We start from the raw sequence: 27764 nt of genomic DNA, 5'->3' as shown, positions 1-27764 counted from the left end.
GGGGACTGGAAGCTATGGGGTGAGGATGGGAACCCTCACAATGAGTGAAGTTACTTTGTTTTTGTCCTTCCTGTCTACACCCCCCAGGGGACATTCCGGGGGGGGGGGGCCCTAAGGCCTAAGGCCTGAGACCTCGGCTCCAGGTCTTGGTGTGCAAAGGAAATCCTGGCGCGGATCTTTTGAAACAGATGCTAAAAATACCCCCTCCCCACCCCTTGCAATCTCTGTCCCCGAGGGACAGAGAAGCAAGGCAGAGGGTTGCAAAGCTGAGTCCAAGTATCAGGAGAAGGTGCTATGAAGACACGTGTGATGGTCATGGGTTGAGGGAAGAGGGAAAGCCGAGCCGCCCGGCCGCTACTCGCTGCCGTCGCCAGCAGGGAATCCCCGCATCGACCCTCGCCGCGCGTCACCCTCCGCTCCGTGCGCACCGCACCGCGCGCTTCCTCCCAGTCCTCAGCCCACAAGCGGCACCGTCACGCCGCTCGGCCGCGAACCTGCGAGGCTTCCTCCCCAAACTGCCGCGTCTGGCCATCGGGCCTGGCTCCCCAGGAATACACCTCGGATGGGCTCGTCTACCTGCTCTTCTCCGGGGCAGTCGGGCGGCCCCAACTCTCAGCCCTTGGCTAGAATGCTGAATCGTTTCTCCAGCCCCGAGTCTCCGGGCTCAGCAGCCAGAACTCGGCGCCGCGTCGTGCGGTGAGCGCGCTCCGCGGGAGCCACGTCTGCACTCGCGGGCGGCCCGGAGCCCCGCGGCCCGCGCTGGCCCGCCCCTCCCTGGCGCGGGCGCCTCGGCCGAAAGGGGCCACAGGGACGCCGGGGGCCTGCGCGGGGCCGGGGCTCGGATCCCACGGGCGGGAAAGGAGGACGAGGCGCCGCCGGCACGGGCCGCCGTAGCCTGAGCACGCTGCCCACTCGGGGGCGGACTGCACGCCGCGCCGGCCGGGCCGGGCTCCGAGCGCCGGGGAGCCCGCCCGGCCCACGACTGCGGTGCTGCGGAGGGAGGGCCGGGCCTGCAACCGGCGGGAACGGCCGCGCCCCGACAGAGCCTCGCCCGGGAGGCGCCGAGCGCCCGCGGGTCCCGCGCGCCCTTCTGCGGGGCGGCAGCGGCAGCGCGCCCGAGGGCAGGGCGAGGCCCCGCGCTCCCGGCTCCCCCGCAGGGCGAGCGGCCCACGGCGGACGTCCCGGCTCCGCCCGTCGGGGTCAAGCGGGCCGGCGGCCCGGGCCGCAGCCCCCGCCCCCGCCCCCACTCCCAGCCCCGAGCCCGCGCCCCAGCCAGCCCCGACCCGCGCCGCGGCCCAGCGCGGCCCAGAGCCCCGGGGCGGGGCCTCGCGAGACCCAAACAAGCCCCACGTGGCAGGGGCGGGGCCGCCTCGGGGACGTCACGGCGCGCGCGTGCGCGGCAGCGCCGGCCAGGCGCCGGCGTACCCTTGCTGGGGGCCGTAAAGCGCGGAAGGTCGCGGTCCCGGGCTTCCCCGGAACTTTTTACTCCCTCCGCCCCGCCCCCTTCGCTGCCTCCTCGGCCCCGGTTCTGGCTCCGGGACCGCTCCCGGCAACTGCTGTGGCTGCTGCCCCGCTGCCGCCGGGGCTTGTGCTGCGGCCCGCGGAGCCCGCCGGGGCCCGTGAGGTGAGGACACGGCGGCGGGGCCGCTCCGGCCTCCGCTCCGCGCGCGTCTCAGCGGCCCCCTTTCCGCTCCGGGCTCCCGGCGGGGGGGGTCCCGGCCGCCCCCGGGTCGCGTCGCGTCGCTTGCGCCAGCTCGCCTCGGCCTCGGGCGTCCGGGCCGACAGGGGTCCGCCCCGTTTCTCCCGTCCGGCCCGGCGTCCCGGGCCTGGGGAACCCGTGCCCGGCTGCCCCGGGCCTGCGCAGCGGCTCCTCCGGGCGTCCGCGGCGACCTCGCCGGGGCCCCCGGCCTCGGGTTGCGCGGCCCCTCGCGCGGACGAGGCGGGTCTCGCCGGGGCTGTCTCCCCTGCGGGTGCAGTCGCTTCCCTTCCCGCCTGGAGACGCGCGCCCCGCCGGTGCTTCCCGGATCGGCGGACGGCTGCGTTACCGGGAGAAGCGTAGGCCGGGCAGGGAGCTGTGTTGGCGACGCGTGACCACTCGGGGCCGACGTGAAGGACACAGGTCAGCGCCGGGACCTTCGAGTGCACTTGCCGGGGCGTGGAAGCCTGACGTCCGGGGGAGGGGAGCCGGGCCACGGGGCACACTTTGCCGGCGCGGGGCATTTGCGTTAAGTTCCTAAACTTGCCTGCTCACCTGGGGGCACTTGTTGAGGACTACACGCCGGGACCAGTAGCGTCGGGCTCTCCAGAGACGTGCCAGGTGGCTCTGAGGCTGAGGCAGGTGGGGGGAATGTTGATCGACCCCCACTCCCCGGGCCCCCTGGTCCCCAGCGGCCCGTTCGCACACACGCCGTGACCACGCAGAGGAACGACTCAGAGGGCCTCGGAGCTGTCCTCTCGCCCTCGCTGGTGTGCGCGGACGTGAGCGTACCTAGTCCCCATACGGAGGTTGCTGGGCAGGTGTTTTTCTTCTTAGTAGAAAACATTGTGGGGTCATCTTAGTTTTAAAAAGGTGTAGTGTAGGGATCCCTGGGTGGCGCAGCGGTTTGGCGCCTGCCTTTGGCCCAGGGCGCGGTCGTGGAGACCCGGGATCGAGTCCCACGTCGGGCTCCCGGTGCATGGAGCCTGCTTCTCCCTCTGCCTGTGTCTCTGCCTCTCTCTCTCCCTCCCTCTCTCTGTGACTATCATAAATTAAAAAACAAACAAAAAAAAAAAGGTGTAGTGTATTTTGGGGGTGTCTGGCTTGTTCAGTCGGAAGAGCACGTGTCTCTTGCTCGTTAGTTGGAGTGGTGTAGAGGTTACTTAAATAGGACCTAAGGTAGGTGCGCGCCCGCACACAAACGTCCCTAAAAGGTGCTGTAAACCCGGTAGCACCTTTTATTTCTCTGTCTTTGCCATCTTCAGTTTCTTCTCTACTGGCTTTTTCCCGCCTCTGCTTGCAAGCTTTGCTTTGGTTTTGCTGCCAAACCTACAGGGACACTCTGGTGCCTTCCTTCTTTGTTTATCCACTTAAAATCCTCTTTTGTTCTTGTTTGTCCTCACCACTTCGGTGACTCTCTGAAGGTCACGATGCACACGAGGTCACGAATCCTCTCCTCGGTTCTTATCACCAGAGGCTTTTTAACATAGTTTCTTCCATCTGGAACCTCATTTGTCATCATGCTGCTTCTGGGACTTTTGCAGTTCCTTTTATCCTGCCAGGGGGTGTGCCTGGTGGTTCTGTCCTCACAACTACCCTTTCTTTATTCATCTGATCTTATTTGAAAGGTAGCAGGGAGGAACGTTCTAGGGTAGTTCTGTGGTGCCGGCCTGGCAAGGTTTGACTCCTGGCTCTGCCACTCACTGGCCTTCGAGAATCATGGATGCGGTACTTCTCTGTGTCTCAGCTTCCGGGAGTGTAGAAAAGAAGTTCTGATACCTGCCTCCTAGGATTGTGAGGCTTGAGTCAGCTGTACACACGAAGCAGCATCTAGCAAGCCGATGGTAACTGCCTATGAAAATAGTACCATTTTCTTTTTAAAAACGCTTTCACGTGATTTAGATATCCCGTCAAATCTGAGGGCCTGGCCTTGAGACCTCCGAGTCCTCATTGAGCTTTTTCCCCTGTCGTGCATTCTCTGTCCATTCATCAACGTGTATTTCCTGGGTGCCTACCCTGAATGCTGGGAAAATCATGATATAATTGGTCTGGGCTCCCAGAGAGCTCCATTACAATAGGAGCTAGAAAGTACCACTTACTGGGTGCTTCTTAGGTGCCAGTCGCCGTGTTGTTCCTTATTGTCGGATGGAGTGTCTGTAGCAGGTGTGCGAGGTAGGTAGTCCTAGCTCACTTTCTGGATGAGGAGCCCAAAGGCCAGGAACGGTCTGACTTGCTGAAAGTCCTAGAGCCAATGAGAGGTGGGGGAGGTTTTCAGACCCACTGCTGTCTGCCTCAGGAGCCTGCGTGGCCAGCTGGGTTGTCGCGCTGCTTCCCTGAGTGGCGAACAGACCACGAGAGAGCCCGGAAAGCTCTGTGCTGGGAGAAGTGCAGGTGATAGGGGAGAATGTGGAGGCGTCACCCGCCTGAGCACTGGGGGAGAGGAGGTCTGATCCGGTGTCAAACAGGCTGAGAGCTGAGGGGATGACCTTCGTTTGAGGGTCGGGGGGAGTGGCAGGAACTAGACTACTTGGTTAGAGGAACAGTGTGCCCAGAATCCTGTCCCGTTTGAGGAATTGATTACAAGTAGTTCAGTCTGGGGGGGGGAGAGAGAGAGAGAGAGACCGACCGACCAGAGACGACAAGTGAGCCAGATGGTGAAGCATCCTGCACTTCCTGTTAAGGAGATGGCCTTTTCCTGAGGACATCAGAGGGTCATTGAAGAGTTTGAAGCAAGGGCGTGAAGCAAGATTTTCACTTGAGAAGACCAGCTCAGAGTCCTGTCAGGATTGTGGGGGGTGGGGAGGAGAACGGTGGGCAGCAGCCCCGTCAGGAAGCTTCTGCAGTAATCTGAGCAGGGGCGGCGGCCTGTACTCTAGCTGCGGTGGGGATGAGAGAAGTGTAGCGTGTGGAAGCCTTGCTCCTTGCTGGCGGGCCGCGTGGAGGAGATGAGAACCCTTGGTATTACCCAGGGTTCCCGTATATGGTGTCGCTGGGGACGCAGGAGTGGAGCAGGTTTGGAGATTGAGGAGGATGGGTGTCCCTGTTGGATGTGCTCAGTTTGACCTCCGGGAACCCAAGTGGACACGGCCGGGGTTCAACTAGAGGCGGGGCCACGCGTCACGGTAGGCGGTGAAGTCACCCTGGAGAGTAGCGGACCGAGGGGAGAGGCTACTCCTGGAGCACCCCGAGGGACATGGAGTCGGAAGGTCGGGCGGGGGAGAGAGGCCGGCGAAGACGTGACCAGGGGGGCAGGGGCAGTAGGAGTCCGAATAAAACGGGGCAAGAGGGTGTGAGTAGCAGGAGCAATAGGCGCTATGGAGTGCTGCGGACAGGATGCGAGGTGAGGCCCGTGGCCCCGGAAGTTGGCAGCATGAGCAGTCTTGGGGAGAGCCGTGTTCCTGGCTGGGCGGGACAGAAGCCCAGCCGCTTTGGGTTCAGGACAGACTGGAAAGGGGGAAAGTGACAATAATACATGAAGCCCTTTCCTTAATGTATTTGTCAAGTGGATTATCACATGATCTCATTCATTTGTGGAGTGTAGGGAACAAAACAGAGGATCATAGGGAAAGAGAGGAAAAAATAAAGATGAAATCAGAGAGGGAGACAAACCATAAGAGAGGCTGAATCGTGGGAAACAAACTGAGGGTCGCTAGAGGGGAGAGAGGTTGGGGGACGGGGCCGCTGGGTGATGGGCATTAAGGAGGACATGTGATGAGCGCTGGGTGTTCTATAAGACTGATGAGAATCGCTGGCTTCTATCTCTGAAACCAATAAGCAGTACATGTTAACTCATTGAACTTGAATTAAAAAAACAAAAACAGAAACAACATTTGTCGAGTGAAAAGACGGGTTGTGAGATCACATTAAGACTCAGTTCTGGCATGACCTCCGGCCACTGCAATCACTAAGGAGTAAGGAAAGGTCACAAGACAGGGGGGGACACTCAGGTGGACATCTGGATAGCTCATTGGGACTGGTCGTTTTCTATGAAGGGAAAGCGCTTTTTTTTTTTTTTTTTTTAAGATTTTCTTTATTTATTTGACAGAGAGAGAGCGAGCACACAAGCAGGGGCAGCAGCACAGGGAGAGGGAGCAGTGGGATCCCCACCGAGCAGGGAGCCTGATGTGGGGCTCAATCCCAGGACCCCGGGATCATGACCTGAGCCAAAGGCAGATGCTTAACCGACTGAGCCACTCCTGTGCCCCTTAATATTTTATTTATTTATTTGAGGGACAGAGTGCATGCCTGTGAGCAGAAGGGGCAGAGGGAGAGAGAGAATCCCGCTGTGGGGCTCGATTCCACGACACCCAGACCGTGACCTGGGCCAAAACCCAGAGTCGGACGCTCAACTGACTGAGCCACCCAGGTGCCCTGACGGGAAATCATAATCTCCAGTGTGTGTGTGTGTGTGTGTGTGTGTGTGTGTGTGTGTGTGTGTTTGCCAAGACCACAATTTTTATAATTCAGAATTTTTAAAATTAAAAAGCATTCTTCGAAGACCGTTACGGAGCTTTTGTTCCATTTCTGAAATTGGTTGGGAGGACTCAAGCATATGAAAACGCTGAGGGTCAGAGGGAACCCCGAAGGTACGTGGAAGAGGAGCTGGCTTGACAAAGCTGGGCTCAGGGGAAGGAGGGAGAGGTTTCTGGGGGACTTGTGCGGGCGTGAACTTTTGACCCTCTGAGGGAAGGAGAGATGGTTGTTAGATGGTTAGAGATGCAAGTGGGATGATGGGTAGAGTTTCAGGGGGGGGAGATGAGATGGGTTATGTGCATGGGAGGAAGGAGGAAAGGAGGCCGGGTCTGAGGTTGGGAGAGGAACAGCGTGGTGGGTTCAGATCTGCCTGTGGCCGAACCCTTGGTGGCCCGGGGCTAGGTAGGGGTGCCTGCTGGCCAGAGCCAGGAAGGAGCAGGGTTCTCTGAGCGGAGGAGAAGGAGGATGCCCGCCTTCCCTCCTGAGGGTGAGCGCGGTGGGCCGGGGCTGGCCCTGTGGCGCCTTCTGTTTGAGACAGCTGGACAGGGGTGGGGGTGGGGGTGGGGGTGGGGGTGGTGTGAGGCCTGGTGACTGCCTCAGGGTAGCCCAGTAATCAGCCCTGGTTGGATGGGGTTTGTCTCGGGACCCGAGTGGGCCTGCTTGGTCTCCTTCTGAGATCCTGTGTGGTGGACGGGCACCCGGGCCTTGGCCTTGGGCTAGTTGGGCTGTTCGGGGCCCACCGTGGGTCCCGGCCTGGGAGTGGCATGCTGCTGGGCACCCTGCGTGCCAGGGCTCTGCTCTGGAGTCTCTGTTTTCCCAAGCTCGGTGACCCTGCCATCTCCAGGCAGGTCTGACTACAGTTTCTGGAACTTTGGACAGGCCTCCGTTTTGCCGGGAGAACAGTTCTCCCCGGTGGCCCGATCCTGTACCCTCTCCTTTCTCTGCCTTACAGTGTTGATTGTCTCATAGACACGTGGGCAGGGTCCCAGCCTGTGACACCCGAGGGTGCGTGAGAAGCCCACCTCGCCTGACCCTCCCCTGCTTCTGGGAAGAGGCCTGATGGACCTTGAGTCCCCAGCCCGGGGCCTGTGCAGACCCGGGGCCCACCGTCCCTCACGGTGGCTTTGGGTCCCCTCTCTCTCTCTTTTCTCTTCCAGGACCTCATTCTTTGTCCCCACCTCTCCTTCTTCCTCACCCCTGCCCTTCCCACCAGCAGTGAAACAGCGTCCACGGCCTGAGCCTTTATCAGCAAAGAGTCTTGCTCTGCTCCCGTTCTTTCCTGCTTCTGGCTGGTTTTTCTGCTCCCTTCAGAGCAGGATGTGAAGGAGCAGTTTGCGCTCCCTCACCTCCTCACTCTGGAGCTTGCCCTGTCCGCATTTCATCCCGAGCACTCTCCTGCGAAGGTTGTTCTTTTTGAGGACATCAGGGGCCTCTGTTGTCAAGTCCCAGTGGAACTAGGCCATCTTGCTGCACCCCTGGGCACCCCCAGTAGTGAACCGCTTCCTGAAACCCTTTTCTCTCTTGGCTTCCGTGACCCTCTGCCCAGTTCTCTTTCTGCTTCGCAGCGGCTCCTTCTCCATCTCTTGAACCCCTCGTGTTTGTCTGGACGCTCTGTGAGTCTGCCCGGTACTTTGCTTCTCTTTCCAAGCTGTATCTGCTGGGGAGCTTCAGGGTTCTTCTTGTTGCCCGGCATGACGGGTCTCCAGATACCCCATGTGGTCCCCAAGCTTCAGGCCTGGATGTCTAGCTGCTGCTTGGCCTTCCCACGCGGAAGCCCGCGAGGCAACCTGCCTTGACACCTCAGAGGGGGACGTTTGCTTGTCTGCGCACGCGTACCTGTGCCCTCCTCGGCCTCCCTCCCCAACCCTGGTCCTTCACACCGTAGTCCCTGGCACCAGTTACTTAACCCAGAAACCCCGCCGCCGTCCTTGTTTCTCCCCTCGCCCCATTTTAACATCCCGTTTGTCGAGTTCTGTTGTTTCACCTCGAAAATAATCCAGTCGTGGCTCTGACTTCACCGCCACCGTCCTGCTGGGAGCCCCCGGGCCCTCCCCCTAGAACTGCGCGGTAGCCTCCTAGCCCTGCTTTCCCTCCGGTCGTGGAGTCCGCTCCCGCCCTGGAGCCTGACTGATCTTGGACAAGCATATCCGGTCATGCCATTCTCTGCTTTGGTATCTTCCTCTGCACTCGGAGCAAAACCCCCGCTCGTCACGATGGCGTCCAAGCGCCGTGTGTCGTTGCTTTCTGCCTGCCTCTCCAGCCTCGGCTTGGGTCATGTCCGCCTCGCTCATGGTGCTGTGGGCCCACCGGCCTCCCTTCTGTGCCCGGACTCCTCGGGGTCGGCCTCACCTCAGGGCCTTGGCACGTGCGTGTGCCTCTGTCTGGGAGACCATACAGCTGGTTCTTGTTCACCGTCAGGTGGCTTTTCCAAGGTCACCTTCTCCCGAGCACCCTGTCTTACAGGTGCCTTCAGTTATTCCAGCACATTGGCCTCGGTCCTCGGTTTATGTGTGTAGGGGCCGCCCCCGCCGTCGGCACCCTCTCCCACACTCACCCCCCCCCCCCCCCCGCCGCCTCTGTGTCTCTGACGAAAGTTGCATAGAGGCGAGGACCTCCTCCCTGTTGTCCACTGCTGGGTGTACAGCTAGTGAAGCGTCTGGAAGTGCGCAGATACCTCAGACACGCGCCGAAAGCACGATTGTCTTCCTTTGTTGCTTCTTTTCGTTTCCCCATTAATCCCGTGCGTTGAGTACAGCGGGATAAGATCTGGTTGCTCTCTCCATCTAGTGTGAATGCCGGGGATCTCCCTAGGCGGGTGAGAGCACGTCTCCCAGCCGCCGACGGACGTGATGTACCACCGGTTGCTGTCGGTGGTCCGAAGACAAAGGACCGGCCGAGGATGGCAGAACTGGTCGTCGGGGAGAAGCGGCGCGTCTGCTGCCGAGGCGCATTCTGTCGCCCTGCCTGCCCAGGCGCAGGTCGTCATCTGCGGCGGGGGAATCATGGGCACATCCGTGGCCTATCACCTCTCCAAGATGGGGTGGAAGGATATTGTCCTTTTGGAGCAGGGCAGGTAAGGACCTGAGGGCACGCGGCTCGGGGCTCCCCTCACCCCCCCCCCCCCACGTTGTCCTGCCAGTAGCTAACCTGACTGATGATTGGCGCTAAGTAGCCTGAGAAGAACCACAGAGAGCGAGATCTCCTGTCCGCGGTTTCGGAGTACGTGATACCCCCATTTTCTGGCTTTGGGAGAGGTGGCAGGTTCTGACTCGCCAAGTATCCAGATAGGGTGTGTTTCATTTCAGGGTCACGGCACGCCATGCCATACCCTCTTGTCCTCTTTGTTGTTGTCACACAGCAACAGAAACCCTCAAAAGCCTCCTCTGTGAGCCCGAATGAAATCGGCTACGTCCCGCCTGATTTCTGTTCCCTTTTGTCCTCGAATCTGCTTCTTTTAGAGCCACGGTAGATTTACAGGACAAATGGGAAGGCGGTGCGGCGCTCCCGTATGCCTCAGCCCCGTGCGCACCTCGGTGAACATCTGAGGCTGGGATCGCCGTTGAATATAACGAGTCAGTGTGGATGCCTTTTTATTAACTGAAGTTCATACTTTGTCCCAAGTTGTTTCACTCTTCCCCTAATGCCCCTCTTCTGTTCTATTGCCTACCAGAAATTGGATGACCTTTAACCCGTCTGTTGTATTTATTTCTGAATAGGCAATACATTTACACGATTCAGATTGAAAAGTGTAAAAGAGTGTACAGGGAAAAGTCTGCCTCCCATCCCTGACTTCTAGCTGGAAGTTCCCCTCGCTGGAGGCAAGTTAAGTTCCTTGTGTATCGTTCCAGATAGTCCCCATGTACATGAGCAAATCTGTATGGGTCAGTTTGTATATGTGTGCCTGGGTATTTGTTTTATTATTTTTTTCTCTTTTTTTATACGAGTTAGTAGCATACCTCAAACAGTGTCGCCCCGCCCTTGCTTTTTCATTAGGATTGTTCCATAGTGTTGCATAAAAGCTTCCTCTCATTCCTTTTTTAATGGCTGTGTAGAGCGTCCCAGGGTAGAGGGGAACTCCAGACTGTTCGATCCCGCTCATGTCGGTGGATATGTAGGTTGCTTCCATCTTTCGATATTACAGACAATGCCGTAATGAGGATCTTTGAACTAGTTGTGCTCACAGGTGTGGGAGTCTACCTAATAGTGTCCTGGATGCCTCCTGCAGGCTGGCTGCTGGCTCTACGAGGTTCTGTGCTGGCATCCTGAGCACCGCCAGGCACTTGTCCATCGAGCAGAAGATGGCAGACTATTCCAACAAACTCTACCAGCAGTTAGAGCAAGAAACGGGCATCCAGACAGGTAAGCAGGTAGTCCCCCGCTTACCGGTCTGCCTGTGCCCAGAGTCTGGCACTCAGTACTTGACGTGGCCCGACACCACGTTTGCCTGGAGATTCGGTGGTTAAGGCCTGTGCGTGAGCCTGGGCTCTGCCGCTCACTGTGGTCTTACTTTGGGCAAGTCTGTTAGCGTGTTGAGCTGTCTCCGGCACCCTGCCCATCAGTCGAGGGCATTCTGTCCTCATCCCAGATACTGCCCAGAGCCTGTAGTTCTTAGGATCTTGAGGGTTTCCTGGCCCATTTCCTATTCTTTCATTCCCTGGAGCACATACAGTAAGTGGCCACGTTTGGCTCCTGAACGAAGAAGCCGAGGAAGTACTTCCGTTTCGGTGCCTGATGGTGAAATCGTGGTGTTTCACCAGTTGCTCTTAAGGCTGCTTCTGACTAAGAAGCTTAAACGTAGGTTACTCCTTTATGTGTGTCATTAAGGGAAAGGAAACCCAGGGAATCGTGAGCTAAGTAGGACTGGAGCAAGTAGAATGGGAAGGCCCAGCCACAGGATGGTCCCGCACGATCTCAAGTTAGGAGCCTGTCTGTCAGCGTGTGTCAGGGATGGATTGGCCGGAAGCCCAGGGTCGAGCCGAGCATCGTGGCTGATGAGAAACTGTTTGGTGGCCACGGGAATTGTCCTGAGGGAGTAGCAGGGCCTGGTGATGAAATTCAGGATGCTCGTCTACATCAGCATTGCTCTTTTGAAGACCTGCATGATTCAGATCACAGATAATTCTAGACCCCATCCTGACAAGGAACAGTAAAGCGGCTCGGCTCTGCCATGTGACCCCAGCGTAAGCACAGTTTGTGGTTTCCTTTGCTGGCCGACTTAGAAATTATGTGACCCGTGATAGAGTTTTCATTGGGAAGGTGAGATTTGAATTATTAGTAAGTTTGATGACGGACTGAGGCTTTGTGGCATTTCCCTTTCGTATGATTCATACTCTGGTGAAGTGTAACGTTGTCCGTAGATCCTAGATTAAGACCCGATGTCTAGGGACTGGCATCGGGTAGGTGTGTTAGTGGGGAGAGGAGCTAGAGGAGGGGAGGGAAGAGGCCCTACGCCGTTGAGCACATAAGCGGAGCTCCCAGGCTGGCCCTGAGAGTGGGCGCCTCACTTGCCTCGCCCTGGTCCCCACCCGGTAGATGGGCCTGACTTGGCCAGGCTTCCTTTTGAGAGGCAAGGCCTCTGGGTGCAGATAGTAAAAGTAGTTCCTGCTGCTTCACCACCTCTGGCTTTTGTTAGGGTTGCTGCCTACTACACGCAGGACAGGTGGGAGGGAGTCCCTTTGGGTTAGATTTAATTTGATGGCAACAGGTACTCGCGTCGGGTATTAAGCAGAGTTTGAGTCAGAAGGGGGTCCACATAAGGGGCCCTGAGCTGGAACTGCTGACTTCGGGTGCCCTGGTTCGGTCCCTGGTGCTTTGCCAAGCCTTGCATTGTTTACCAAGCCCAGCCTGCGTGCTAGAGGGACAGGGGTCCTAGGCCTCTCTTCCAAAGGTAAGTTAGTCTCACTTCAGGTCTGGGTCACCGTCAGGAGCCCCGTATTGGGGCTGGTGTCTCTTTGATGCTGGTGGGCAGTGAGAGAGGTGGGGGCGGGGGCGGGCTCTGGGGATCATCCTCCATCTGTCACGCCCATTGCAGTTCAGCAGTGGTGCGGTGAAAGGGGACGTGGGGTCCCCCGCTGGAGAATTGTGTTACCTGGCAGGATGCGCAGGTTGCGCTGCATGGATTGCTGCCAGCCAGTGGACTGCTTTTGAGACATTGTGAAGTCAAGTGACCTATGTACAGCCTGGATTTCCCGATACTACATGCTAATCCTCAGAGGACGGTGCATTGAAGTGACATGTGTGATTGGTACCTAAATATCCTGACCCCCAGTCCTTCATCCAGATCTGGTTGCCCACACGGATCTTGTCTCTCCAAAGTTACGTGTCGTTTTGTTGACGCTGTTTATTTAACTGTGTATCATACAGTCTTTGTACTACCTTTTGTATTGGGGATTGTCTTTCTGCTATATGTGTTTATTTCTTGTTTCCTCAAAGACAGAAACATTCTTAGTAATTGTTAAATGAAAGCGTGTTATGATGGCTTTCCAGATCAGCTCATAATTAAGTCTGTTTATAACTACAGAGAAAGGGTCCATATGTGTGCTGGTTTATTTATGCAGGTCCCACTACCTGCAAATATAAACCTGATATTTATAGGTCCCCCCCCCCTTTTTTTGTTATAATGATGCAGCACAGACCCTTGTCAGTATATGTTTGTTTTCTCTTGCTATTTCCAAAGGGTAGATGTAGTCAGTTGATAATTTGAGCGAAAGGTGTCTGTGTTTTAAACTGATAGGTATTGCCAGATCATCCTCCAAAAGAGGTATCCCCTCTCACCAATCATGTGTGTGAGTGCTTATTTCTTTATCGTCTTCTCAACATTGGGTATTGTTTTATTTCTTCATTCTATTTTTTGTTAAGTAATCTCTACACCCAACATGGGGCTCAAACTCACAACCCCAAGATCAAGAGTCTTGTGCTCTATTGACTGAGCCAGCCAGCTACCCCAACAGTATTGTTTCAATTTTTGGTAATCTGAGAAATGAAAAAAGTAATCAGATTCCAAATTGCATCTTTTTCAGTTAAACATTATGTTGTAGTCTTTTTTTTTTAATTAAAGATTTTATCCACTTATTCATGAAAGACACACAGAGAGAGAAAAGTAGAGACAGAGGCAGAGGGAGAAGCAGGCTCCATGCAGGGAGCCTGGTATGGGACTCAATCCCGGTACCATGGGATTACACCCTGAACCAAAGGCAGGCACTCAACCACTGAACCACCTGGTGTCCCTGTATTGTAGTCTTATTGGCCATTCATATTTCTTCTGTGACTTGTCTTTTAATATCAGATGTCTATCTTCTTACTGAACGTAAGAGTTCTGTTTTACAGCTTCAAACCTGTGATAAAGCAAATTTTATGTCAGAAAGGTCTAGACCAAACTTTTAGAGTTCTCTGTGGGAATAGAGTAGGCTATTAATCTTGTGAACCAGTGATATGCTGTTATGGCAGCTGGTTCTGTTTGGAAGAGTGCGATTTGACATCATGTGTGTACCGTGATGTGTTAAGAGTGTTTGGTAGTGACTGGGAGTGACTACTGAAGCCTTTGTCTGCAGGTGAGACTCAGAGTGTGATTAGCTTCCAAGTCAGTGACCATGATCACTGCACTGGTCTGGTCTATCTACAGTTTTTAGAAATCAGTCTCTAAAATGTCAGTTCTCCAACTGAGACATTCTTGTAATGTCAGGGAAGGGCATATTTCCCTGAAGATTTCAAACTAGATAAAAAAATATTTAGGTGATCCTCCTGTGCTGCCTTTTAAAAAGATACCCTGATTGATTCAGCTTTTTCATCATCAGAACTGAGAGTCTGCATGTTAGGGAGATTGTCACTCACCCAAGCGTGATCATGGTTGTGTCAGGAATGTTGATTGCAATGAACAAGAATTGACTCTGACCAACTTGGGCAAAAAGGAGTTGGTTGGAAGGCTGTTGGAGCCAGTCAGTTTGGCAGGAGGCTGCCAGTTTGGGAGGAGGCAGTGCGGAGGCTGGGCCATGGGGACCCCACAGCAGGCAGCCCCTCAGCTGAAACAGGGCCCACTTGGCAGGACGCTGCTGCTTCAGAGAGGACTGGCCTCCACAGCCATTCTCTCACTTGCTCCAGACACAGTATCCCAGGAGGACCTGATTGGCTGAGCTTCAGCTACATTCCCACTGGCCCTGTCCCAGCCCCTGGGTGCTGATGTTGTGAGTGGCCTACATCACGGGTCACTCTCCCACCAAAACCAGGAGGAGAAAGCCTAAAAAGACTGAAGAAAGAGATGGGTTCTGAGCTACATTCTTTTCCAAAAGGCTTTGTAAAAACAGTACTTCTCATTTTTATTTTAAGAGTGATTATTTAAGATGTACATGAAAATCCCACTTGATCTTCCAAAATCTTAGCTGAGGATGTCTGGATGGTGGTAGTGCCAGGACTCCTCACTGGTCTAGCTCGTAGTCTAGTGGGCTTGCCCCCCTCCTGGCCCCTGCAGGTGGCCTGATCTGCTTAGTCTGGGCTGGTTTTCCTTACAGGTTACATAAGGACAGGCTCGATCTTTCTGGCCCAAACTCAGGACCGGCTGATCTCCCTGAAGCGCATCAACTCGAGGCTGAAGTACGTATGAGGCTAGAAGCCTGTCCCGACGCTCCTGTCAGACTGACCTCTGCCAGAGGGCCATGCATGTCATTGTCCCCTTGTGTTCTGCGGCAGTGTCATAGGCATCCCTTCTGAGATCATCTCCCCCAAGAAAGTCGCCGAACTTCACCCTCTCCTCAACGTGCACGACCTGGTGGGGGCCATGCATGTTCCCGAGGATGCAGTGGTGTCCTCTGCTGATGTGGCTCTCGCCCTGGCAAGTGCTGCCTCCCAAAATGGTAAGGAGGTGTCTGGGTGAGGAAGGAAGAGTTTACGTAGGAAGGTATCTTACCATCAGCATTGATACCAGCTTGCCTTCTGTGTTTTTTTGGTTTGTTGTTGTGTTTTTTTTTTTTTTTTTTTTTTTTTTTGCCTTCTGGTTTTGAACACTGGCTCTCACAATATTTGTTTGAATGTACTGTTAATGTTTTTTCTTAGGGCCACATTTTTCTTATTAAAGTTGTAAGAACTGCTTTTATACTGAGCAGTGTGCACTTCAGGCTCCTAGAAATCCCCCCTACACACACACACAGAATCTGAGAGGCTCCGAGGTCAAGAAGCCACAGTGAGGACTGGATCCACAGCTGACTATGTCCTGGGTTTGGAATGAATGAGGGGAGCACTAACCAGTGTCCAAGGTGCTCTGCACTTCAGATGAACTGATCCGAGGTGTGGGTGAATTAGGATTTAAAATGCTGTATTTGAATTTTTTCTCCTATGCCTTTTGTGACTCTGGGAGTTGAGCTGTGTATTACAGTCACCTGCTGTTCTCAGTCTTGGAAGAGGCACACTGATGTAGTCTCAGGATGTGGTTCCCGGGAGTTTTTTTTTTTTTAAATAAAGCACTGATCTGGCATTTTCAGCATTTCTTGGGGGTTGAGAATCTGGTGCAGAGGCCTTTATTCTGCGCCATCAGAGGTTGGATGCACCTAACTCTTTCTTTACCTTGCAACAGGTGTTCAGATCTATGACCGGACAAGCGTTCTTCATGTAATGGTCAAGAAAGGTCAGGTTACTGGTGTGGAGACAGATAAAGGACAGATCGAGTGCCAGTATTTTGTCAACTGTGCTGGTCAGGTAGGTTACCAGCTGTACTGTGTCACTGACTTTCTCACTTAACTGTTACCTCTGGGATTTTAGGTGTAGAAACGTAGGGTCAGTACTGTGTTGGGCTAAGCACACGTCAGGGACCACATGTCCCTTGTTTGGACTAGAAACCTCAAAATCCTTTACTCTAAATCAGAAGACCTCTAGCTAGTGCTCAGAGAGGAGCACTGGGGTGACCTCTTCCTTCCTCCACCCTGGGTTAATCGGTGCTCTCCTGGCCAGGAAGTCTGTGAAACAGTCGGGCATTGACAGAAATCCTTGGCGTTGGGTCTTCTATGATATTTCCTTTCATCCTGCAACCTGGCAAATAAAATATGAGGCAATTTTTTTAAGCTTTTGTTTATTTATTCATGAGAGCAGAGAGAGGCAGAGACACAGGCAGAGGGAAAAGCAGTCTCCATGTAGGGAGCCCAATGAAGGACTCAATCCCGGGACCCCAGGATCCTGGGCCAGGCTGAAGGCAAACAAACGCTCAACCGCTGAGCCACCCAGGCATCCCATGAGGCTGTTTTTTTTTGTGTTGGGAGCATGGATTCAGTTTAGAATACTAAGCTGCTTCTACTTTTAAGGCAGATTGGTCCCTTGCTTTCCACTCTAGTCTTTAGGTGACCTAGGGGTACTTTTTACCTTGTGAATGAAGGCTGAGTGGGATGGTGTCTGGGGTTTGTAGTTGAGGCCAGGCATTTTGTTAAAAGGGCCTCACTTGCCCCCCATGAGCTCCTTTTACTAGCTATTAAATCTCTCATTCTTTGGTCAAGAATAATTGTTATGGTGTAAGAAGTATAAAGTTGCTCCCCATCCACATAACTGTGTATAGGAGGCTACAGCTTGTCTCCCTGCCCCTGACACTGGGGCCAGAGTGCACACAGGCCACTTGAAATCAAACTCTTTGCAAATGGATAAACTTGCTCATTTGTCTTTTCTCTTCCTCTTCTCACCCACAAATCAATCTGTCCGTTTGTAGTGGGCATACGAGCTGGGTCTGTCCAACGAGGAGCCGGTTAGTATCCCGTTACATGCCTGCGAACACTTCTACCTTCTGACTCGCCCCTTGGAGACCCCTCTGCAGAGCAACACACCAAGTGAGGACTTCTGCTTTGTTTTTAATATTGTTTCCTTGCCACTGTCCTGTCCTCTGAAAAGGAAGACTTTCTGCCCAGGACAGACTGTGCTCGAAAGAGCCTTATCTTTTCTGGAGCATGTTATAAGGAGGCCGACCCAGTTCTACCTTTTCTCTAAGAGCTCTTTATGAAAGGATGGACAAAAACGCATTCCACTGAAGCAGTTTTTTGGTTGGTTTGTTTTATAAGCTAATTGCAATCCCAAACAGAGGTCCAAATTGAGAATATTTGGAATGCAACCTGGAGTTTTTGACGTGAATGACATATATTGTAGAGAGATTATTAGGTAAGCTACAGAATCACATGGCTCCATGGCCCCAAGCACCACAGGGGAGGGCTTGACATCACCTGAAAGGTCTCAACCCCTAGAATGGGCTTAGGGTCCCCCCTTTCTGCTAGGCTTTAAATGGCATTGTGGTAGTTCCGTAGTTTGGTTGTGAGGACCAATTAGAGCTTCTAGGTTAACTGCTGAGGTTAGGGACGACCAGGGAAATAGTCTCCACTGTAAATCTGAGAGGGAAGATCCTTCCCGATGATCTCAGAAGATCTGTGTTTACTGGATGCTCTTTCGCTAATAAAGCCAGTAATGGTGTTTTTGTTCTGCTTTTTCTGTCCATTTAGAAAGTTGGCCTACCTCTAAACCTTGTTTTTCTCTTCTGTTCCCCACTCCCTTGTTGTTTCCCTTCCTCAGCTATTGTGGATGCTGATGGAAGAATTTATATCCGGAACTGGCAGGGTGGCATCTTGTCTGGGGGCTTTGAGAAGAACCCGAAGCCAATCTTCACTGAGGGCAAGAACCAGCTGGAGATTCAGAATCTGCAGGAAGACTGGGATCACTTTGGTGTGTGAACTAGAGGATGACTATAATGTCCTGTGTTTGTCTAAGATGCTATCTTTTGAAAGCATTTTCAAGAAGAGTTCCTTCTTTGATCTTTGTCACCACCCCACGAGGTGCTCCCAGGGGGCAGTCTACAGAGTTCACCTGGTCTAAGGCGAACTGGGTAGCAGATTCAGGGGACGAAGATCTTGGTCAAGGGACCTCTGGCTAATTACTTACCTAAAACCATTGCTGAAATTCTAGGCTAGAAGGAGACTTTTTTGTAGGATGGCATGTAAGATTGAAGAAGAAATTTTTAGAAAGCAGAATCTTTTTTGTTAATATGGTCTTCTATTCAGGTTTTATTTTTTTTTATATTGAAGAAGAATTGGGCTATGATACTGTTTTAGTTTCAGGTGTACATCATAGTGATCTGGTATTTATATGCAACTTGATTTTGTAATTTCATTTTTGTTTCCTAGTTAATATAGTCCCATAATCCAGGTTCAAAAGATAAAAGGGTCTATAATGAAGAGTCTTCCCTCCTATCCTTAATGGACTTTTTTTAAAAAATAAACTTTTTATTGTGGGAGATTTCAGACTTTTTTTTTATTTTTTTTATTTAAATTTTTTTTTAATTTTTATTTATTTATGATAGAGAGAGAGAGAGAGAGGCGCAGAGACACAGGCAGAGGAAGAAGCAGGCTCCATGCATCGGGAGCCCGACGTGGGACTCGATCCCGGGTCCCCAGGATCGCGCCCTGGGCCAAAGGCAGGCGCCAAACCGCTGCGCCACCCAGTGATCCCGAGATTTCAGACTTTTAAAAGTGGAGAGAATAGTATATGGATTCTCCTGCCAGCTCCAGTCTGGTTTCATCCGTTGCCACTGTCCTAGTGGAATAATTCCCAGATGGTGGGCTTACTGGCACACAAGCCAAGGACCTGTCTTTTGCAGCTGGTCCAGTTTAGGAAATCCTTGCTTTGATTGCATGTCCCCTTGGGTGCTATGGAAGAGATTGTCCCCAAGTACTGCTCCCCTGGAGATCTTGCCTAACGCTCGTGTATTGTGTGTCCTCCTACAGCTTCTGGTCATTCTGAAGAGTGTCTTTTTTTCTCAGTCTGTATGCCATGCACTTTGTGGGGTTGCCCCTTAATTCCACCATGGTTTCTGCTTTCTGGTCAGGGCCCATTTGGCTCTTCTGAGAAAGCCTCTTTCAGGAAATTTTCTCTGCAAGGAGAGGGAGGGAGTAGGGAAGCCCGTGGATTGGGAAGTTTCTGAATTCCCTAAAGCTGAGGACCATGTTTGGGTTTGTGTTTCGGGTTCAGAGCCCCTGCTGAGTTCCCTCCTGCGGCGCATGCCTGAACTGGACACTCTGGAGATCATGAAGTTGGTGAACTGCCCCGAGACCTTCACCCCAGACATGAGGTGCATCCTGGGCGAGTCTCCTTTGGTGCAGGGCTACTTTGTCCTGGCAGGAATGAACTCTGCTGGCATCTCCTTTGGTGGAGGGGCTGGGAGGTAAGTGTTCCTGCTGACACTCTGCTGGTGGGGCTGCTTCCTTCCTAGAGTTACTTGTTCCTGATGTTGTGTGTAATGTCCAGGTGTAACCTGGTATGTTAATGAGGAAGATATACACCTAATTTGAGAGTTGTCCATTTCAAAGTAATGACTGTGGATGTCCCAGAAGTGTCATCGTGCAAAGTATTTTGGGAACTCCTCTTCTGGAATTGTTCTTGGAGCCTGTGGGCTGTACTTTTCAGTTCTTGCAGCGGTTACAAATGTTGATCCTGGGACAAATGGGTGGCTCAGCGGTTTAGTGCCTGTCTCTGTCTCTCTGTGTCTCGCATGAATAAATAAATAAAAATCTTTTTTAAAAAATGTTGATCCTTTGAAGGCATTTGAGTTTGGAAACCGTTAAGTACTGTGAGTAAGACAGATGATCATGCTGAGTAAGGTGGGTCTTTTTTTTTTTTAAGATTTTATTTATTTATTCATGAGAGACACAGAGAGAGAGAGCGAGAGAGAGAGAGAGAGAGAGGCAGAGACATAGGCAGAGGGAGAAGCAGGCTCCATGCACCGGGAGCCCGACGTGGGACTTTATCCCGGGTCCCTAGGATCAGGCCATGGGCTGAAGGCGGCGCTAAACTGTTGAGCCACCTGGGTTGCCTAAGGTGGGTCTTTTTAAAAAAATTATGTACCAGTTAAAATAAGCCAGTCAGGGATCCCTGGGTGGCGCAGCGGTTTGGCGCCTGCCTTTGGCCCAGGGCGCGATCCTGGAGACCCGGGATCAAATCCCACGTCGGGCTCCCGGTGCATGGAGCCTGCTTCTCCCTCTGCCTGTGTCTCTGCCTCTCTCTCTCTCTCTCTCTCTCTCTCTCTCTCTGTGACTATCATAAATAAATAAAAGTATTTAAAAAAAATAAAATAAGCCAGTCAGAAAGGACAAATATTGTGTGGCTGCACTTTTGTGAGTTACTTCAGAGTGTAGGGGCGATGGCCAGGGTTGGGGTCAGGGGAGGGAGTTTCAGTTTGGGAAGATGATGAATGAATTCTAGCGGTGGATGGTGGGGACTGTCACACAGCCGTTCAGAGTACCTCATGCCTCTGAACCTTACACATGAAAATGATGAAGATGGTAAATTTTATGTTCTGTTTTATGTTCTGTCATGTTCTGTGTATTTTATCGCAATTAAATTTTTAAATTTTTTATTAATGAGGCCATTTTTTTCTTTAGTGGCTTGTAGAATGGTTCTGAAAACAGTTATGGAAGAGGAGTTACTAAAAGTGTTTGGAACAGAAATGTGGTCAGATAGTTGTATAACGACCTGAGGGTTTTCCAGAAAAAAACCATTGGATGTATAAATTAGAGTACATTTGTAATTTTATTTTAGTCTTTTTTTAATAGATGTGGCTTATTTTTAGAACACTTCTAGGGAATCTTATTAGAGCTAAAATCATCGTAGTGGTTTTGAGAGCAGTAGATGGATCCGTATTTGTTTAGAAAAGTTAAGGAAATTGCCCCAAATTTTCAACCAATCTGTGACCAGACAGGATGTTTCTGTTGGTTCTTGATTCCGTGTACAGTTGGGAGAGCGTCCCATCTGAGGCCCAGCAACTTCCCCCACATCTAAACAGGTACCTCGCCGAATGGATGGTGCACGGTTATCCCTCAGAAAACATCTGGGAACTGGACCTGAAGCGTTTTGGAGCACTCCAGAGCAGCCGCACCTTTTTGCGCCACCGGGTCATGGAAGTCATGCGTGAGTGGAGCTCTGGCCCAGCTGCACCTCGCTGAAGGGATCTTCCCTCGAGCCTGTGTGATCATTCTGAGTGGGGGCAGGTTTTTCCTTCAGTTGTGTAATAATTGCTGTGAGTCAGGCTTCTGATGTTTGGTTGGGGGACGAGGCCCCATGTGACATTTGTGGGACAGTCTCTTTAGTATATTGTTTTCTACTTAACCTCGGGGAACAGGAACGCAGACTAGGACTTTCAGGTGCTGGTTGCTGTCCAGTCCCCGCAGCAGCTTCTTGTAGATTCATAGTGTTTGCCATCTGCTTTCCACTTTGCCTAGAATGCCAGGTAATGCTCTTGCTGCCTCTTTTATCTGTGATCATGGTGTGCTTTCCATGGCAGAGAATTTGCCAGGTTATTCTCAAAGCTTCAAGCTTCTCTGAGTGATCTTTGCCATTAACTGTAACATGCTAGCAAGGTAGGAAACCACTTCTTGGGTAAATACAGAATGTACATTACTGTTCTTCTCCTTGTTCTCACTTCCCTCCAACTTTGAAAGGCTCTTTATTTTCACTTGTTATCTTGTCTCTGATTTATTTTCTAGCAAGCTCTTAGAGCCAGCTTTTGTATCAGGAATTGAACCAAATCAGACTGTCGTGTCATTGTCCTATACTGAGGAACAATTCTGAGACTGCCAAAATGTACCTGAATATTTGGGGCATATTTCTGCTCACAGCTAAATTTCTACACTGGTTGCGACCACCATTCTTGGTTAACAGTGAATTGTTGGTTTAGTAGCCGGGGTTCCATTGATGACGAGGCTTTAGATAACTGTTAGCACCTGCATGCTCCTCTAGCCTGTGGCAGAGAACTGTCGGAGTCACGGGGTCTGGCAGCAGTGTGGGTGGCCACTAAGGTTCTTCAATTTTAATAAATATTTTAGTTAAAATGTTGACCTGCCATAAGTCCTGGCTTCCCCAGGCATAGTTCGTTTAGAATCTGTGCAAATCATAATGGAGCTTAAGTTTGTCCTTGAGAACATGATGCCTGTCTCTGGTTCTCACATGATAGAAACTGGGGAAAGTGTAAATTGGACCTCCAGAGTGAGGGGAGATTGAAAAATCGTCACAGGGTAGAGCAGCCAGTGTGGCTCCTTCTCTTGGACCTCTCAGCCTCCCCTCCCTGTTGTCCCTCTTATGTGGAATGCTGTAAGGTCAGGTCTTCCCTGTGCAAGGGACTAGAGATCACACTCTTTCTGGCTATTTTTACAAACTGCTGTTGCTGATTAGGCACAAGAAAAATGAATTCTGACCCTGGCTTTGTTATGTGATGTCACTGGGACAGGACTATGTAACCTGTCCGATTTCAGAGCCACAAAATCAAGGCTGTGGGCCCCTTCACTTCAGAAATGGGTTAGGTGTTAGGAAATGTCTGTACCAGTTGTGAGGTCTCAGTGACAAAGGCACTATGTAAAGAAGCATGTGCCACGTTTGCACACTGCAGCCCCGGCATGCTCGTGCTGCAGCCGCCTTCTGCCGAGAAGTCTGACCTCCTGCTTGCGGTTTCTGCCTATGGATTTGAAATGATAGTTGTGAGCAGAGACCTGGAGCTGTGTGGCTCACAGCTGCGTACCCACGGAGGGATGACAGCGGTTCTTGCAGCATTATTCTTTCTTTTGGAGCCGGCCTGTTACACCGGGTACTGTTTGCACATTAGGTCCATTAGCCTGGAGAGTGTGCTTTTGTGACTAGGAGCAGCTCCTGGTTCTGGTGGATGTTGTGTTCCCGGCCCGGCAGTTTGGGCTTGCAGAGACTGTTCTATTCTGTTCCAGCTCTGCTGTATGACCTGAAGGTTCCCCGTTGGGACTTCCAGACCGGGAGGCAGTTGCGCACCTCTCCTCTCTATGACCGGCTGGATGCACAAGGAGCCAGGTGGATGGAGAAACATGGATTTGAGAGACCAAAGTACTTTGTGCCACCGGACAAGGGTAAGAGGGCCCGTTCTCATTTTTGTTCTTTTTTGCTCTAAGAATCAATAAAACCCATTTAAAATGTATTACAGCTAGAATGTGTTCCTAGAAGAATAAAGAAGAAAAACCTTCAAACTATACCAACGTGTATATAGAGTCCCCGATAGAAATCTCTTTTCTCATTTCCTTTCATTGTGTCCGCAGACCTCCTAGCACTGGAGCAGAGCAAGACTTTCTATAAGCCAGACTGGTTCGACATTGTGGAATCTGAAGTCAAGTGCTGTAAGGAGGCCGTGTGTGTCATCGACATGTCTTCTTTCACAAAGTTTGAAATAACAGTAAGTGCTTGGGAACAAAAGAATAGAGGAGGACCCTGTGCATATACATGAATGCACCTTCTTTGCTGTCACTTTAAAACAGCTTCTATAAGAACTCTGGTATAGGGATCCCTGGGTGGCGCAGCGGTTTGGCGCCTGCCTTTGGCCCAGGGCGCGATCCTGGAGACCTGGGATCGAATCCCACGTCGGGCTCCCGGTGCATGGAGCCTGCTTCTCCCTCTGCCTGTGTCTCTGCCTCTCTCTCTCTCCCTGTGTGACTGTCATAAAAAAAAAAAAAAATTAAAAAAAAAAGAACTCTGGTATATTTTCATTTTTTATCTATATTATACCGGTTTTCTGAATTTTTAGCTCTTTTAGTCTGCTTGCAGAGGCCCACTTTTCCTTCGACTCCAGAGGTAGCTTTCTCTGGAGCTTCTTGAGTGGAGTAAATCCATAGACCTTGCTCACAGGGACCAGAGGAGTTTCCTCAGCAAGTCACTCTGCATGGTGGACTGTGTCACCTGGCCACATGTGCTTGTGCTCATGTGCTCTGCTTTGCTCCCTCACCCTACAGTCCACCGGGGACCAGGCACTGGAAGTTCTACAGTACCTCTTCTCCAATGACCTGGATGTGCCCGTGGGCCACATTGTGCACACCGGCATGCTCAACGAGGGCGGGGGCTACGAGAATGACTGCAGTATAGCGCGCCTGAGCAAGCGCAGGTGAGGCCCCCCTGCCCCCCCCACCCACCCTCTGAGGACGAGATGCAGTAGAGCAGAGCCCCCAGCTCACTTACCCGGGAGGGAGTATATACTGAGGAAAAAGAGGTTTCAGCAGCTCCTGCCTCGTCTGTTGGCAGTGCAGTACAAACACAAATCACAAGGGAAGGAGAGAGAACACCCCAGATTCTGTAGAACTCGATGTGGACAGATCAGTCACCCTAGAGGGCAGATGTGTTCACTTATGGTAGTAGCTATCTTGGCATTAACAGGAAGCCAGAATCTTCTGTTTGGTCCTTGGGTGGTAGATCCAGGAATTAGGTGCTACTGGCCCTCTCTGAAAGCTCAGACCATTTGCCAGTCTTGTGCTCACTGGTCGCTTTGAAATGAATTAACTTGCCTGCTTCCTGACCCATTGCCTGCTGCCTGGCTCTCATTACTCTCTGCCTCCCTTTCAGCTTCTTCATGATTTCCCCAACCGACCAGCAGGTCCACTGTTGGGCCTGGCTTAAGAAACATATGCCAGAAGATAGCAACCTGCTCCTGGAGGACGTCACCTGGAAATACACTGGTGAGCTGGGCCCAGGCCATCAGCTGCATGGGAAACTACCAGTCCGTCCACATATCTTCTCCGTTTGTCTTCTTTCTGTTTGATGTTCAGAGGTGGGGGTCAGAGTGAGAGGCATATAAGAGCCTCTCTGGTCGTATGTCGATCTCTAATACCCACATTCTGTCAGTGAGGTGTGGAGTGAGTTGTGCTTCACTTTCGGTTTGTTTTGTGCACTGCTCTATCCCCTATAGCCAGTGTGGAGGAGCACAAGTATTGGTCAGATATTGAATGGGTCAGTCATTTGAATGGTATTTTTTTCTTTTTATATTTACTTACCTATTTGATGGGGTGCTTGGGTGGCATAGTCCGTTGGGCTCCCACTGTTGATTTTGTCTCACGTCATGATCTCAGGGATCATGAGATCAAGCCCTCTGTCAGGCTCTGTGCTCAGCCTGGAGTCTGCTTGAGATTCTCTCTCTTCCTCTCCCTATCTTCCCTCCTATATGCATGCGCTCTCTCTAAAATAAATGAGTCTTTTTTTTTATTTTATTTATTTATTTATTTATTTATTTATTTATTTATTTATTTATTTATTTATTTTATTTATTTATTTATGATAGTCACAGAGAGAGAGAGAGAGAGGCAGAGACATAGGCAGAGGGAGAAGCAGGCTCCATGCACCGGGAGCCTGATGTGGGATTCGATCCCGGGTCTCCAGGATCGCGCCCTGGGCCAAAGACAGGCGCCAAACCGCTGCGCCACCCAGGGATCCCATAAATGAGTCTTTTAAAAAAAAAAGACTTGTCAGCAGACTCCATGCTGAGTGCTAAGCCCAACTCAGGGCTTGATCTCACAACCCTGAGACCATGACCTGAGAAGAAATCAATAGTTAGTCGGATGCCCAAATGACTGTGCCACCCAGAAGCCCCCAAAAGCATTTTTAAATTTATTACTTAAGTAGTATTTTCTTCAGAATTTCTCCTTATTTTTTTTAAGTGAGTGAATAAGTTTTGAGGATGACTTAATTTCCTGATGATCTCCTCCTCAGCAGTCCTGTTGGGACTTCTATTTCCCCTTCAATCTCCTCATTCCAGGTTTAAGATCTGCCCACCCCCCACTTAACAAATTCCTGCCCCTTGTCCCAGCAGGCCCTCACCGCCAGTTCATCATAGCAGCAACTCCATTTAACTTCTTGCTACCTGATTGGGAAACTATAGAACCACAGTTGTTTTCCAGCCTCTGAGGTTGCTGTGTAATTACCACAACCTGCTGTCATGTGATGGGATCCAAAGTGGTTGGGCAGCTCTCCTCAGGGCTCTCCTCCAAGTGCAGATTTGGGATTGGGCTGTGCCTGTCACGTAGCAATGCTGGGGAGGAGACACAGTGCGAACTGAAAGCGGGCTCCTAGCCTGTTGGCCGGAACAGATCACAACCCAATCTAACTGCATTTGAGGCTATGGGATGTTGTCTCCCTGTGTACCCGGGAAGAGGAAGCACGCTCTCTCTTGCCAGCATTCAGCAGCTGCATTTAGAGGTGTGGTCCCCAAAATTGGGGTGCTCTGTGTCCACCCTTGGATCACCTAACCAAAAGGTTGGTTTTATGGTTTCAACACCCAGGCCGGGGTGTCCAAAACAGACTTTTCTCTTTGGCTCAGCTGTTACCTGGATGAGCATCTCTTGTTCTTTTCGTTTAGCCCTCAATCTGATTGGTCCTCGGGCTGTGGATGTGTTGTCTGAGCTGTCCTATGCTCCTATGACTCCAGACCACTTCCCAAGTCTGTTTTGCAAGGTAAGTGCTAATAAAGTTTTAGCTTTTTTTTTTTTTTTAAGATTTTATTCATGAGAGACACAGGAAGAGGGAGAAGCAGGCTCCTCTCAGGGAGCCCGATGTGGGACTCAATTCATAGACCCCGGGATCACGCCCTGAGCCGAAGGCAGACACTCCAGGTGTCCCAAAGTTTTAGTTTTAAATGGGCAGGGAATATTTCTTTTATGGGGATGGCAATTACATGTTCTTATTGTAGCATTAATGCCCACAAAGGGTATTCTGGCTTTTATTAAGTAAACAAATGACTAAATTCATTTTTTAAAATTTTTTACCCTTCCAGTTCTCCTTATTCAGTAAGCATTAGGATATCTTTGAAGTGGATTTAACTTCTCAGAATATCAGTCCTGTTTATTTAGTGTTTTGTGTTTGTGTAGCAGTGGATTAAATATTTTAAGTTTTAAAGGATTATGATGCTGATGCCAAAAAATGGTAGTTAGGTCAGGTCCCTCTCCTGGCAACGCTTCCCCCTTTCCCTTCAGAGAGTAACTTCTGTGTATGTGGCATCTCCATGTGAGAAGCAGTTTAGGCAAATCTCTAAACAGTTTATGTTTCTTAAATTTGGCAACAGTAGCAATTTGTAATTGTGTAAAGAAACCTGAACTAAATCCTGATGAGAGTCCCAAACAGACTAGTGGGTTTGGTAACCTGTAACAAACAGCTGCCAGTTACTGATGGACGCTCTCTGAAGTTCAAACCCAAGCTGGATCCACCTACTGGCAGTATAGTTTTCCTTTTTCTCCATGGTGGAGTGAGAGCAACAGAAAACTCTTGCATTAGCCATCAGCCGGAGAGGGTCCCTGTACCGTTTGCTTCCTGAGCGAGTGATCTGCATGTATGAGCCTACAGAGGAGCATGTCATGTTGGGCTCCTCATGGGAATAGTTTGCTTTAGTGGCATCTGGGACCTACCACTTTCCATGAGAGGAACAGTGATTGTGTCAGAGGCCCATGAGGTAACTGAGCTGCTATGAATACGTTTTGAGTGTGAGAAGCCCGGTCTCTGACCCCAGAGTAGCAGGTGCATCATGTTCTGTGGTCATCAGGCATCCTGTTTTGTAGGGCAGGTGCCCAGGACTTGACCACCAGAGCACAACCAACCCCCCACTGCCCGCCCCCGCCCCCCCTCCCCCCGCGCCCCAGGAAGACATTTACCTGGTCCTTGGTGCTCCTGATGCCGATGAAAACAAATCTTTAGTAGGACTTTGCAAAAAGAAAGGTTTCATGCTTATAAAGACTGGTTCAACTTCCCACCAGCAGCTTGGTAGCATTCTGGAGAAGAGAGACTGTAGAGATTGTACTCCTTTCCTGGTGACCCCAGTACTTGGAAA

At 51.5% G+C, this 27764-nt stretch overlaps 1 protein-coding gene across 3 annotated transcripts in view; it reads left to right on the top strand.

Moving 5' to 3' along the window:
• Nucleotides 1-1426: 1426 nt before the first annotated feature.
• LOC129496608 (pyruvate dehydrogenase phosphatase regulatory subunit, mitochondrial-like) overlaps nt 1427-27764 on the top strand; it is a 37474-nt gene continuing 11136 nt past the window's right edge. Inside the window, exons 1-16 of one of the 3 annotated variants that reach the window (XM_055304739.1) lie at nt 1428-1624; nt 8957-9242; nt 10395-10528; nt 14674-14755; nt 14852-15015; nt 15732-15853; nt 16848-16965; nt 17696-17845; nt 18480-18593; nt 19148-19340; nt 20958-21082; nt 22885-23040; nt 23227-23360; nt 23914-24062; nt 24518-24630; nt 26304-26398. In XM_055304739.1, the coding sequence (XP_055160714.1) occupies nt 9019-9242; nt 10395-10528; nt 14674-14755; nt 14852-15015; nt 15732-15853; nt 16848-16965; nt 17696-17845; nt 18480-18593; nt 19148-19340; nt 20958-21082; nt 22885-23040; nt 23227-23360; nt 23914-24062; nt 24518-24630; nt 26304-26398 (2073 nt within the window). In that variant the 5' untranslated portion in view covers nt 1428-1624; nt 8957-9018. The other 2 variants (XM_055304740.1, XM_055304741.1) reach the window with 2 other exon arrangements.

The sequence above is a fragment of the Nyctereutes procyonoides genome, unplaced genomic scaffold, assembly GCF_905146905.1.
Source record: "Nyctereutes procyonoides isolate TBG_1078 unplaced genomic scaffold, NYPRO_anot_genome, whole genome shotgun sequence".
Lineage (NCBI taxonomy): Eukaryota > Metazoa > Chordata > Mammalia > Carnivora > Canidae > Nyctereutes > Nyctereutes procyonoides.
Note: the sequence above shows the minus strand (reverse complement) of the source record. Positions and strands in the feature narration are given on the sequence as shown.